Source organism: Leucoraja erinacea, chromosome 6 (assembly GCF_028641065.1).
Source record: "Leucoraja erinacea ecotype New England chromosome 6, Leri_hhj_1, whole genome shotgun sequence".
NCBI classification, from domain to species: Eukaryota; Metazoa; Chordata; class Chondrichthyes; order Rajiformes; family Rajidae; genus Leucoraja; species Leucoraja erinaceus.
The window spans coordinates 9,251,782-9,266,547 of NC_073382.1; the positions used below are offsets into that span (position 1 = coordinate 9,251,782).

The following is a 14,766-nucleotide window of genomic DNA, read 5'->3' on the forward strand; positions in this document are numbered from 1 at the left end:
TTGATCTATACATCGGCGAGACCAAATGTAGACTAGGCGATTGTTTCGCTGTCTGCCTGAACCTACCTGATCTCCCGGTTATTAAACACTTTAATTCCCCTTCCCATTCCACATAGATCTTTCTGTCCTAGGTCTCCTCCATTGTCAGAGTGAGGCTAAATGCAAATTGGAGGAACAGCATCTCATACAGCCCAGTGGTATGAATGTTGATTTCTCTAACTTCAGGTAACCCGGCATTCCCCCTCTATCCCTCCACCACCCAAGTCGCACTAGCTTCTTGTTTTCACCCAACAAACAGCTACCAATGGCCTTTTACATTATCATCATTACTTTTTTGTATATCTTTTAATCATTTTTCTTTATCTCTCCACATCTTCGTCTATATCTCTCGTATACCCTCGTTTCCCTTATCCCTAACAAATCTGAAGAAAGGCCTCGACCTGAAACGTCACCCATTCCTTCTCTCCAGAGAAGCTGCCTGTCCTAACTAATCTCCAGCATGGGACCTGGCTACAAGTCTGAAGATCTAAATACGCTATCTTGTCGTTTCTTCTACCCTACTAGTAGTTGCATCTGAAAGAACTCTGATTGTTTAGTCAAATAATTAATTCCCTTTTCAGGGTAGTGAGGATTAAATCAATGCTAACTCAGTTCAATCCATTTTATAAAGCTATCATGTATTTCATCCTTCAATATTGATTCTGGTATTGATTCAGCATTTTCCCTTAAACTGGTTAAGTTTATAATTTCATTTCCTTTCACTCCTTTCTTAAAAAACGGTGTCACATTTGTCACCCGTCAATCTGCAAGACCCGGAATTTACGGAAAATTGAAAGATAATGCCACCATTAAGCCTGTAGTAGCTCTGAGTATTCTGGGAAATATGAAGAGGTCCTTGGGATATATCAGTTTTCAGTCTTGCTAATTTCAGTACTATTTTCATTTATTATAGACAATAGGTGCAGGAGGAGGCCATTTCGCCCTTCGAGCCAGCACCACCATTCAGTGTGGTCATGGCTGATCAACCCCATTCCCGTCTTCTCCCCGTATCCCTTGACTCCGCTTTCTTTAAGGGCTCTATCTAACTCTCTCTTGAAAGCATCCAGAGAATCAGCCTCCACTGCCTTCTGATTCTGAGGCAGAGAATTTCACAGATTCACAACTTTCTGGGTGGAAAAGTTTTTCTTCATCTCCGTTCTAAATGGCCTACGCTTATTCTTAAACTGTGGCCCCAGTTTCTGGACTCCCCCAACATCGGGAACATGTTTCCTGCCTCTAGCATATCCAATCTCTTAATCTTATGTTTTAATAAAATACCCTCTCATCCTTCTAAATCCCAGTGTATACAAGCCCAGTCACTCCATTCTTTCAACATATGACAGTCCTGCCATTCCGGGAATTAACCTCATGCACCTACGCTGCACTCCCTCAATAGCAAGAATGTCCTTCCTCAAATTTGGACACAATACTCCAGGTGTGGCCTTGCACTTAATCTCCACTCTGGTCCTGTACAACTGCAAAAGGACATCTTTGCTCCTATACTCAACTCCTCTTGTTATGAAGGCCAAGATTTATATTGGCTTTCTTCACTGCCTGCTGTACCTGCATGATTACTTTCAGTGACTGATGTACAAGGACATCCAGATCTCATTGAACTTCCGCTTTTTCTAATTGACACCATTCATATCATCTGTCTTCCTGTTCTTGCCACCAAAGTGGATAACCTAATTTATCCACATTAAACTGCATCTGCCATGCATCTGCCCACTCAACCAACCTATCCAAGTCACCCTGCATCCTCATAGCACCCTCCTCGCAGTTCACACTGCCACCCTGCTTTGTGTCATGTGCAAATTTGCTAATGTTACTTTTAATTCCTTCATTTAAATCATTGCTATATATATTGTAAATAGCTGCGGTCCCAGCACCGAGCCTTGCGGTACCCTATTAGTCACTGCCTGCCATTCTGAAAGGAAAACGTTAATCCCTACTCTTCGTTTCCTGTCTGCCAACCAATTTTCTATCCATGTCAGTACTCTACCCCAATACCATGTGCTCTAATTTTGCCCACTAATCTATGTGGGACCTTATCAAAAGCTTTATTATCGCAATATTGTAAATTCATTGACCTCTAATATTCTAGTAGATGTTTTGTGTATTCTGTGAAATTTGGCTCAATTTTTTGTTTATTACTGCTGGACCTAAAATTGTCCTTTTCTTTACACATGATTTGGGTAACCACGGGCCCATGTAGGCATCGGACCAGACAAGAAAAAGGTTCTACTAATTCTGTGAAATAGTGATTTTAGGAAAACTTACTGGTTTAAGATGTTCTTGAGATCGTTACCAAATCTGTGACCATTGACCAAGTTTCCATCCACCATCACTATCAGACATTGTGAAGATTCCAGTTTGATCTGAAAATAAGTCAAGAGTGTTTTATTGTCATATCCAGATAAAACAATGAAATTCTTTCTTGCTGCAGCACACAAGAATATGTAAACATAGTATGATATGATTGAAACATGGAAAATAGGTGTTTAAGAAGGAACTGCAGATGCTGGAAAATCAAAGGTAGACAAAAATACTGGAGAAACTCAGCGGGTGCAGTAGCATCTATGTCTGAAGAAGGGTTTCTGCCCGAAACGTTGCCTATTTCCTTCGCTCCATAGATTCAGCTGCACCTGCTGATTTTCTCCAGCATTTTTGTCTACATGGAAAATAGGTGCAGTAGGAGGCCATTCGGCCCTTCGAGCCAGCGCCGCTGTTCATTGTGATCATGGCTGATCGTCCCCAATCAATAACCCGTGCCTGCCTTCTTCCCATATCCCTTGATTCCACTATCCCCTAGAGCTCTATCTAACTCTCTCTTAAATCCATCCAGTGATTTGGCCTCCACTGCCCTCTGTGGCAGCGAATTCCACAAATTACTTGGAGCCGTCAGCAGAGGGAACACAAACACTACTTGGATATTCCATATTAAGAATACAAAAGTTTTTTCTCACCTCAGTCTTAAATGACCTCCCCTTTATTCTAAGACTGTGGGCCCTGGTTCTGAACTCTCCCAACATTGGGAACATTTTTCCTGCATTTAGCTTGTCCAGTCCTTTTATAATTTTATGTTTCTATAAGACCCCCGCCTCATCCTTCTAAACTCCAGTGAATACAAGCCTAGTCTTTTCAATCTTTCCTCATATGACAGTCCCGCCATCCCAGGGATCAATCTCGTGAACCTACGCTGCACTGCCTCAATCACAAGGATGTCCTTCCTCAAATTAGGATGATTAAATGATAAATGAGAGAGAAAAGAAAAGTTCAGTGTGTGTATATATACATGCTCACTATATTATATATTATATATATATATATATATATATGTGTATATATATATATATATATATATATATATATATATATATATATATGTATATATATATGTATATATGTGCATGTGTGTGTATGTATATATAATATTTATTTTCTCTATGGGCCATTACCAATTTGTACAATTGTAACATGTACTTATTTGTCTCTATGATGGTAAGGCTTGAAGAATACTTAGACAAAACAAAAAAATTTCTCCCTCTTCTATTAACATAATGATTTGTTTTCAAATATAAATGTTTTGAGAAGCTAATCTGGTGATTCTGCTGAGGAGAGAAATCCACAGGGAACCCATTTATTTGTGGCTGAAGACTGATATGTGAGTTGTCTGGCCTTAAGATTACCCAGATGAGATGCAATATTTAAATTTTAGCTTGGATACTTCTGAGTCACTTGACTTTGAAATTATGACCTTTCGATGTGAAATCCCTTTGGATCATGGTATTGCTACCTGGAGCCGTCAGCAGAGCGAACACAAACACTACTTGAATATTCCATATTAAGAATACAAAAGTTAATTGTAATTCTTAAGGCGGTTGGAGGTTGATCCTTATAAAGCTTCCTTGATTTTCTTTGTTAACTCCTTAATGTCACTGGAAGTTGTTCAGTTTCTCAGCCAAGTTGATGGATATCTACGTGAAAGTGGGCGAGAACACCGCACAGTTAGCTTCTTCTTTTGCTCGTCCACACTGGATTTTTTTCCTGCAGGATAAAAATAAGTCTTTGCCACTTGCTAGCTATTTTTCATCTGAATGCTGAAGCTAATTAGAGTACTTCGTCTTGATTGCAGCTGTGATAATTAACAAATTATATACTCAAAGGAAATTGGCTCTCTTTTGTTATGAAATGCATTTTACTTGTGTAGTTTGTGCCAGTTTCTGAAAGGGGCTGTTAATGAATTTTGGAGAGTAGAAATAACTAAGATTGTAACCCTACCTGATTGGAGTTGCACATGTTATTATATGACTGCATATTTTCAGTGTAAAGGTGAGGCATGGTAATTATAAGAACTGTCTTCCATATCGAAAATGCATTTGAAATCTGTTCCAAGTTCAGTAAAGGCTAATTTCTTCAAGAACCAGCCATTCAACCAGATTTGGCATATCAACATTGCATCATTATGAACAATTTCTTGCATTGCCAATTGTTATGTGTGATGAGACTGCTAATTTTGTGCTTAACTGCACCAACAAATTAAGGCTACACATTTATTTTGTGTAGGTAGCTCAGTCTTTAACAGTCTGAGAACATAACTGCCCTCGAACTGAAGAAATGATCCACTCGAAATATTTACATTGTCAACATGAAACACAACCATTTTCATTTAAGGCCTGGAGCTATGCGAAGTGTGGATTCTGCATGTTCTCTCGATCATAGATGTTGTGCTTGGCATGTGTGCATGTAAATACTGATTTAGGAACTGAATTTGAATAAATGTGAAACTGGGAGGAAAATGTCCTGTAAAATGTTACCAGCTCATTGGATTTACTGTTTTGTTTCAAAGTAGTATTCCTGGATCAAGTTCAACATTGAACTTGTTTTAGGAATGGCAAATAACAAAAACAAACAGGCTGGCCTTTTAATTTTAGAAAGATTCCTTTTTGTTACAAAAAAAAACTTGACGATTTGATATTGCCAATAGCACACCCTCCTTCCAAAATTCTGTTGTTTTTATAGCATCTCGCACCAATGCAGTTAAAATTGAGAACATGGTATTGAGAACCATTTGCAAAATATATTGTGTAGTAGTAGATTGAAGGTCAATTTTCAGCTTGAAGCTTGCCACAATTATAATTATGTTGGGAATAATGAGCAGCCTTGTAAAGGCTACATACACTGGCTGAAAGTTTGATGAAGTTTACTTGATCTTCCACATGTTAAACAAAAATTTACCAAGATGCTGAAGATTGACAACATAATTTATTTATGCAGATAAAGTTAGACGTGCAGGTTAACTGCCTTGAATATATGTTTTATTTTGGAGCTTTCCCCTGCAAGTTCTTAGCACTTATGGTTTTTGTGGGATGGTCCTTTCGTGTAGTTTTTTCTTTGGCTTAAAGGTGTACTTCCCAGTCTTTATTTAAAACAAAGTGTTAAACCTGATCACTGGGTCAAATAGTCTGAATGCTCAATGCCTTTTGAAAGGTGTTCCCTTAAAAAATGGCAATTTTAATTTGAAACATAGAAACATAGAAAATAGGTGTAGGAGGAGGCCATTCTGCACCTTCTAGACAGCACCACCATTCATTGTGATCATGGCTGATCATCCCCAATCAATAACCTGTGCCTGCCTTCTCCCCATATCCCTTGATTCCACTAGCTCCTAGAGCTCTAATTCAAGTGAGGATTATAAACATGAGGAGTCCAGTGGAGTAAATAGGCAAGAAATTGTCTTTCTTGAAAGTCCCGCAGCTGTATCCATCTATCACAACAGGCCTTGTCCTTCCTCTCCTCCCCTTTAGCTTTCTCCCCGCACCTAGCCCCCACCACAATCAGTCTGAGGAAGAGTCCCAGCCTGAAGCATCACCAATCCATGTTCTCCAAAAGATGCTGCCTGCCGCTGAGTTACTGAAGTTTTGTCAGTTTTCTGTTTTTCAATCCTTGTAGATTTCAAAGTGTGCCTATGTTGTAATGTCTTGCTTTGTTCATCTAACATTGGGAGGTTGGTTTTTGGTTGAGTTCTGCCCTGGCTTCCATTGATTGTAGTTTTAGGCCGAAGATCTGAATTTAGTCTTGTGATCAACAGCTGCAACACATACTTCACCTGTTAATTAACTGAAGTTCCAAGATGAAAGGATCCAAGCTTGTTATTTTAGATGGACAACCATAGTTAGGTTTTTCTTGCATTTGAATAACACTCCAGTTTGAATTGCAATTGCTCAATTTTGCTCTTCATTGGGCAAGTCTTAAGCAACCCACCCTCACCCACCATTGTTGGATTTTTATTAGTTTCTTCTTTCTATAAAAACAGGTTTGATTTACTTCTAAACACAACACTGGATACAAGGGTCATGAATCATATCTAAATGTTTTAATTATACTGAAGCAGTATACAGCAGTGGTAAACTCCGAGATAGCATTGAGTACATTAACATGTTTGTTGAATTTTCTCCACCTTGTTTCTAATTACATAATACTTGGTAATATTTTGCATTATGTGGGGATGTAAATATAGTTGGACAAAAGAAAGTTACATTGACTATAAAATGAGACCAGTAAAAAAAAATAATAATAATATTACTGTGAAGAAGTGCATTATGGTGAAATGCAATTAAGCAAAGGCTAACATAGGATTGCAAGAGAATTGCTGAGATGGGCATTTAGGAAGAGCAGTTATTTTCAAATTAAATCGACAATTCAATTTTCAAAAGTGATAAGTCAAATCCAGAAAATTATTTCAAAGTAAATCAGGTTAGAGGCACCTCTACATAGATGAATAAAAAGTAGTTTAAAACCATTATTACAAAATCTTAGGGGATTTAACATAGGGGATGGAGATATCCTAAATGTTACAATAAATGTTTATCTCCTTGCATCTCTTGCCTCTTACACACACACACACACACACACCACCCTCTTTCTCACATGCCTGCCCTCTCTTTTGCTTATTGCTCGTCTCCCATTCCATTTCACTTCACCTGCCCATATCTTTTTTCATTTGTACTTGTTAAATTTTTGTTTTGTTTGAATAAATTTGTCACCTTTTTTCAACGTTTAACATATCTCTTTGCCCTTAAAGTTTATAATCTGTCACCTCTCGATCAGTTTTACTTTAAAATCCCCAAATATTTTCCCTTGCATTGTAAAGGGCAGTATCTTTTTTTTTAATGTGTGGTGATTGAAATACAATCAAATATGAATGCAGGTGAGTGGTAAACATTTAATTTTTTAAATTATTTAAATAAGAATTTTTGGAAGGAGGAAGTGGCAATCATTCTTTGAACAATTCCTGATTAGTAAAGATACAGAACTGGTGATAGTCCCAAGGTTTTTGAAACTGATTGTAAGGTGTCAGATTATTTGAAAATTGCTTTCTTGCAGTGTTATCTTATACTTTTTGTCTGTCTTCTGAACAAATCAGACAGACTAGTGGCTGCTGAGATGTAGTTAAGTGAAAGTGTCTGCAATCTTTTGTTTTAGAATTTGAGTTTGTGCCATGTCTTGCAGGGAGACACTTCTTTACTAATTTATTGAAGAGTAGTTTGTCTTTCGAAACAAAACTTATTTCTCATGGTGTTTTGAAAATGCTGAACATGTAAGGCTTTGCACTTACAGAATTTCAGCAATCATGATAAATTGATGTATAGCGTAGGTGCATTGATTTGGCTATTAGTACAGTTGATCAATTTTTATTTGCAAAATTGCGAGTATTTCTTCAGAGGGGTTCATTTGATGTTTGATCTTTTTGGGTAGCTGCGTATGGAGAAATTAGTCCTTTGCTTGTTCAGAAAGTTACACGGGGCAAATGTAACGGGTTGCAGTCTTAAATTGGAGAAAAAACATAATTGAAGGTGTTAGCTTGTATAGATTCCAATTTTCACATTTTTTAAATCTAGGTTTGTTCATTGGATATGCATCTGTATTATTTATTGATATAAATTTACAACTAATCATTCTTTTTTAAAACAAAAGATGTAAACTCCTTCCAACAAACCACAAAATGGATCGATGATGTCCGGACAGAGAGAGGAAGTGACGTTATCATTATGTTAGTGGGAAATAAGACGGACCTTGCAGATAAAAGGTAAGATGGTTTTCATAAATGCAACTATATATATATTTTAAAAAGAAAGAGTGCCATTGATTAATAATTTTGCAACCTTCCAAATATCTTCTCATCTTACTTTTCAATTTTTTAAACTTGTATTAAGAACGTAAATTCTTGAAGCCTGGCAGGCCTCATTTTCTTGCCTGATTTGTGACATTGGTTTTGGAAATTGAGAAATTGTTGAAAGTTTATTTGGAGCATTGATAAGTGTAGAAAAATATATGATGCTTAAGAAAGATGCTGGAAAAATCGAAGGTAGACAAATGCTGGAGAAACTCAGCGGGTGAGGCAGCATCTATGGAGCGAAGGAATAGGTGATGTTTCGGGTCGAGATCCTTCTTCAGACTGATGCGAGGATGGGGGAGGCAGGAAGAAGAAAGGAAGAGGCGGAAACAGTGGGCTGTGTGAGAGCTGGGAAGGGGAGGGGAAGGAGGGAGAAAGCAAGAACTACCTGAAATTGGAGGTCAATGTTCATACTGCTGGGGTGTAAACTACCCAAGCGAAATAAGACGTGCTGCTCTTCCAATTTGCGGTGGGACTCACTCTGGCCATGGAGGAGGCCCAGGACAGAAAGATTGGATATGGAATGGGAGGGAGCGTTGAAGTGCTGAGCCACCGGGAGATCGGGTTGGTTAATGCGGACTGTGCGGAGGTGTTGGGAAAAGCGATCGCTAAGCATGCGCTTGGTCCTACTGATGTAGAGCAGTTGACACCTAGAGCAGCGGATGCAATAGATGATTGGAGGTGAAGGTGAACCGCTGCCTCACCTGGAAAGACATATGATGATCAACATGTTTATATTAAACACTTAAATTGAAAGCAGCTCATCTGGCTTGGTGTTAAAATCTAGCTATAAAGAACTATTGTATTTGTTTCACTCTAATCTGAAATCTTATGTACAACCTGCACTTGTCTCTTTTATATAGGTTAGGCAAGTGTTAACATTGCAAATGGCAACCAACATTGCACACTCAATTTGCTATGCCAAACAAATTAAAGGAAACCAAATGTCATGTTTGTCTTAAATTTTCAGGGTTTATAGGTCAGTTTATTGTCACATGTATCAATTAAGGGACAGTGAAATTCGAATTGCCATGTTGCCATACTAAAAAAAAAGCAACAAGACACATCTACATGAAAGTTAACATAAACATCCACCACAGCGGATACCCCACGTTCCTCACTATGATGGAAGGCCAATGTCCAATCTTCTTCCTGCGGTCGGGGTAGTCAAACCATCCGCAGTCGGGGCGGTCGAAACTCCTGCGTTGGGGCAGTTGAATCTCCCGAGGCTTGGAGTTCCCGAAGTCGATCTCTAACCAGAGAGCGCGAGCTCCGCAATGTTAAACTCCGCAGGCTCCCACGGTTGGAGCCCCAAAGTCGACCCAGGGATTGCGGTGTTAAGTCCGCTGGATCCCGCGGTGGAGCTCTCGAAGTCGGTCTCCAGCAAAGGCCGCCAACTCCTCGATATTAGTCCGTAGTGCGGACGGAGATACAATTTTTTTCCCGTATTGTATCTCCATCGAGGAGAGAGATTAGAAGAAATTTCCCTCAAACACCCCCCTCCCCCCCCCACATAAAACAAGCTAAAGAACACTAAAAACACATTTAACACATACAAACAACAAAAGAAGGAAGGGACAGACAGACGGTTGCTGAGGCAGCCATTGCTGGCGCTACCCGGTGGTTTATCCAGATCGTTTACCCTCGTAGTTCTATGTGGTTTTTTTCTACACAGTTCCCTGTCTATTTACCTATAAAATCTTAATTTTAAAACTAATTTTCTTTTAAATTTTCAGATCTAATTAAATTTTAATACTGGAAATTCCTCATGGGCATTTGCACATTAGGAATATCAGTGACGTGAAACCAACCAACAAATGTCCTATAAAGCAAAACGTCAACTTTGTATGCACATATCTGTCCAAATAGGGAGGATTTAGTGGGCCAAATGTAGACAAATGCTTCAGTGAGCAGGTTAATGATGACTTGAATCTTGTTCTCTGAATAAGGGCAGTCACAGATTTAATAAATTTAGTAGTGGAGTGGTGACAATAGACAATAGGTGTAGGAGTAGGCCCTTCGGGCCAGCACCGCCATTCAATGTGATCATGGCTGATCATCCCCACTCAGTACCCCGTTCCTGCCTTCTCCCCACATCCCCTGACTCCGCTATTGTTAAGAGCCCTATCGAGCTCCCTCTTGAAAGCATCCAGAGAGAACCAACCTCCACCGCCCTCTGAGGCAGAGAATTCCACAGACGTAGATGGCGATGGTGTAGGTTGAAGGGATTCAGTAGATTGTTTCCATTTCAATGAAGTATAGTATTATGCTGGGGAAAATTAACAGAGTTGGGGTAATAATCTAGTCTTTGCTGAGATGCGTCTGCAGAGATGTTGCAGCCAAATTTAAAGAGGATGCCTCACATTTGATCCTCAGTAATTGAAGTTGAAAACTTGTACCAGAAAAAACCTTGTGCAGTTGCTGATGATTGCATTTCTGTGGAGTCATGCCATGCAGTGAAGGTAGATGTAATTTGAGCTGAGTTGGAAAGCAGATCTCCTACTGCTGGTAGAAGATGGGGTGAGGGTAACACTTGTGTTGACAGTTCATGTTATGGACAGTCGGGAGGCCTCCATATAGTTACAACAGATTGCTCCCTTGCTGAAAATGGTCACAATCATGATAACTGTGATGTCTCCTGGCACTTCCTCCTTTTCCCCCATGTGAGATTATGAATCGGGTTTCTCTCTTCAAACTTAAAAGATGAAGTCTGATCCTGAGATCGTCGTGTTCTTCAGTTAAAATATAGTTTTTCAACTTGCCAATTTAGGATGGCAGCAAAGCTGGACTAGATAATCTGCTGTTGGATAGTGTCAAACATTATTTTGTTGAAGGCAGAGCTACATTTAGAGGTCTTCAAAGTGCTTTTTTACAGTGGATGTTGGCTACCACTCCATGCTATTCTTAGCTCTTAACAAGATCAACCTTTGTATGCATGGGCCAAAGATGTTCCTGACTGCATTGATGATTTGGTATACATCATGCAAGTTGCTGGATTTTTGTTATTTTTTCCACGTGTCATTTTTTTTTGGGTCACCTTTTTCCGTTGGGATGTTTGTCTTGGGGTGCCTGAGGAGCTGCTATTTTTTTCCATGTTGAAGCTCTCAGGCCAAAAATGTCCCACATTTGCAGTTAACTGGCTCCTGGTTGTCATCACTGGTGTCTAGATACCCGGCAGAAATACCTCTTCCAAAAAGTAACTTGCAGGCTATCTGATAAGCCCAAGCACCACCCAAGCTTTGCAGTGCCTCCAAAACTCAGTTTTCCGATAAAGAAGCCAGGAGTCTCTTTGTGGGATCTAGTTATAGTATAACTTTGCAGTTCCTTTTGGTTGGAGACCATCAAGTAGTCAATGAAGTACTGTATCTGCAAGGTCTTCAAGACCTTAACTGGTGTGTCACATTTCTCATGTTTTGGGGCCAAACAAATGGAGACGAGCAGATTCGACTCACCAATTATTGGTACTAGAAAAGATGCAGGCGATGCCAACAATTGGATGATGATATACAGTGCCACGAGGTCATATGTTTATGTCTCTGAAAACATTTTGGTTATCATAAAACTGTACTCCCAACACTTTATCAGGAGGACTTCTCCATTGCAGTCACATTTTCTTACTCTTTTTGCAACTTATGCCTTTCTGGAGAACGTCTTTTTGGACCATTGAATCAAAGTTGTCCAGGAGAATCAGTTCATAGAAACATAGAAAATAGATGCAGGAGTAGGCCATTCGGCCCTTCGAGCCTGCACCGCCATTCAATATGATCATGGCTGATCATCCAACTCAGTATCCTGTACCTGCCTTCTCTCCATACCCCCTGATCCCTTTAGCCACAAGGGCCACATCTAACTCCCTCTTAAACATAGCCAATGAACTGGCCTCAACTACCTTCTGTGGCAGAGAATTCCACAGATTCACCACTCTGTGTGAAAAATGTTTTTCTCATCTCGGTCCTAAAAGATTTCCCCCTTACCCTTAAACTGTGTAAAGAGAAGTTCATCTCTTCTGGGATGTTCGGCAGGGCATCTCTATGATAGAAGTCTTGGCCTCACCTGCAACGTCCGAAGTCAGGTCATGTGTGCACGTTTCATGCTGGTCTGGCATCGGAATGAGTTGCAAGATTGAGATTTACTTAGTTGATTGGAGTAAGTAAAATGAGGATATTCTTGATGGCAATGGTTTTTCTTTTGATTTACACTTCCAGGAGAAGGTGTACTTACTTTTTTTTTACCTGACTATTTCCTATTCATTGTATCTCATTTGATGTCCAGGTCAGAGCATTCAAGTTTCCAAGTTCTCTGACTGAGGGAGTGGAGTGGCATTCAGGTCTATTACTGTTTGGGTTACCCATGAGGTTCCTGAGGTTCCACATATGTAATTTCACATTGAAGAATAGAAGTTACCTGTGCTTGGCTACTTTTAATGTTAGTGACTGTTATGGGCCTGTCCCACTTAGGCGATTTTTTGGGCGACTACAGGCGACTGCCACAAAATTTTTAACATGATGGAAAATATTCGGCAACAGTGGTGCCAATTTTTGCTGTCGTACGTTGACGTAGGTGTTGTCGTAGGTTGTCACCAGGTATCATAGGTGAATTCTATTAAAATTAGTCCCTGCCTGTCGCCTAAGTGGGACAGGCACATTAGGCATACATTTTCTTCTCGGCACGAGCTTGATATAATGGCAAGAGGTCTTAAGTTCTCTTCCATGGATATCTTCCATGGACATCAAACAACGTGATTTTAATTAGGATTGTTATAGGCTTGAACTCTTGTATATCATATATCTTGAGAATCAATCCAGATCTTTGTGAAACATAGTTTGACAGTGAATGTCAATCCTTACTAAGGATACCACTTGGATATCTTGAATTGTCTAATAGGCTCTTGGGGGTCAAATCTTAACGAACTTCTAATGTCTTTGCGGCTGGGTGTGATAACATTTGATTGAATGCTTGCAACAAATGATTGCAGTGACCCAGTTAAGTATATGAATAGTGCTGACTATAAAAGCTAATTTTGTCTGCTGGATGAAACAAGTAATTACAGTCTGAAATTTAACAGTCTGAGAATCCAATCAATTTTCATCAAGTGTAATGGAAACTTAAGTGTCAACGTTTTCCTAGTATTTGAATAAATCTGTAAAGTTCTTGATTAAATCTGATTAATGCAGTTGCAGATTTACTTTGTGGAACCAAACAACGGGCATTTGCACGCACAGAATATTGAGAGCATTGTGAATTTTTAATGTTGTACATCAGTCAAAATAAATCACACCATAACCTTTGAAAAACAGGTGGAACTGATCTGAGAGCTATGTTTAGAGGTTATATCATTATATTCAGTTAGGTAGAAATGTGCAGTTCTTTTGCAAGGTAGCAACTGACCCATTTTTCAATAGCTCTTTAAGTAAGTAAGTTTATTGGCCAAGTATTCACATACAAGGAATTTGCCTTGGTGCTCCGCCCACAAGTAACAACATGACATGCAGTGACAGTTACAAATGACTCAGAAAACACTAAACATTAATAATAATAAAACATTAATGATAAAACACCATTGATCAAGCATGTGAACAGAAAAAATACCAGATCAAAGGGAGGCTACAGATTTTTGGCTGTTGAGTAGAGCAACTACTCGTGGATAAAACCTGGTTTTATGTCTGGCTGTGGCAGCTTTGACAGTCCGGAGTCGCATAATCAAGCAGAATTGCTTGATGCAATTATTTCTCGAGTGCTTGCTGTTCCACCGTGTAATATTATCGCGGCTTATAAATCCCACTTCATCCCTGGCACTAAGGACTGCCTCAAATAATGGTCATTATGCATTGCTCAATAGCTTTCCTTGTCCTCACATTCTGCACTCGACACTCTTTCATTTTATTTTATTATCATCCTTGGTATTGTTGTTCTTCTAGGTCAATTTCTGCCCTAATATGATCTCCACTTCCTTCTCTTCCCCCACCCCCCACCCCCCACCAAAGTTTAAATTGTATTGAGAACTACGACATCTTGCAACTCTCCAGGCTTTTGCAGAGTTTTATATAAGCTAGAATTGTTGCTGTCAAAACCATGTGGTTTTGAGAAAATGATTGAAAACTCTCCAGGCTTTGCTGGCTATTAAAGGCTACAACTAGACTTTCATGAGTGGACCTGATCCAATTTACTCGTGTTGCTTAGTTTTATCTAACTATGGCCCTGTTATTATTTAAATGGCCCTGCTAACATGCAGTACCATGTTATGAAACTCCTGGGGTACCTGGCTAAACCTTCTGTATTCGGATTAGAGTCGATTTAAAGTGTGGAACCGATGGGTAGTGGTAAAATGCAGGCACTTTTGGGGGGGGGGGGGGGGGGGGGGAAGGAGATTCATTATCATCTTTTTCTTTGGATTGGCCATTGGCAATTGTTCCACCACTATAATAATCAGAATTCTAATTGGTAGTTAATGATTGCCATCTAGTGCTTTATTTTGACTATACATAATTAATTACAACAACATGACTTTTAGATGTATGTTATTTTGCCATCTGAAATTCTTTAGTATTAAA

At 39.3% G+C, this 14,766-nt stretch overlaps 1 protein-coding gene across 4 annotated transcripts in view; it reads left to right on the forward strand.

The window, feature by feature from the left end:
* rab6a (RAB6A, member RAS oncogene family) overlaps nucleotides 1-14,766 on the forward strand; it is a 92,428-nt gene that overhangs the window by 63,660 nt on the left and 14,002 nt on the right. For all 4 annotated transcript variants that reach the window (XM_055636582.1, XM_055636583.1, XM_055636581.1 and 1 more), the window contains exon 5: nucleotides 8,017-8,128. In XM_055636582.1, the coding sequence (XP_055492557.1) occupies nucleotides 8,017-8,128 (112 nt within the window). The remainder of the gene's footprint in view (nucleotides 1-8,016; nucleotides 8,129-14,766) is intronic.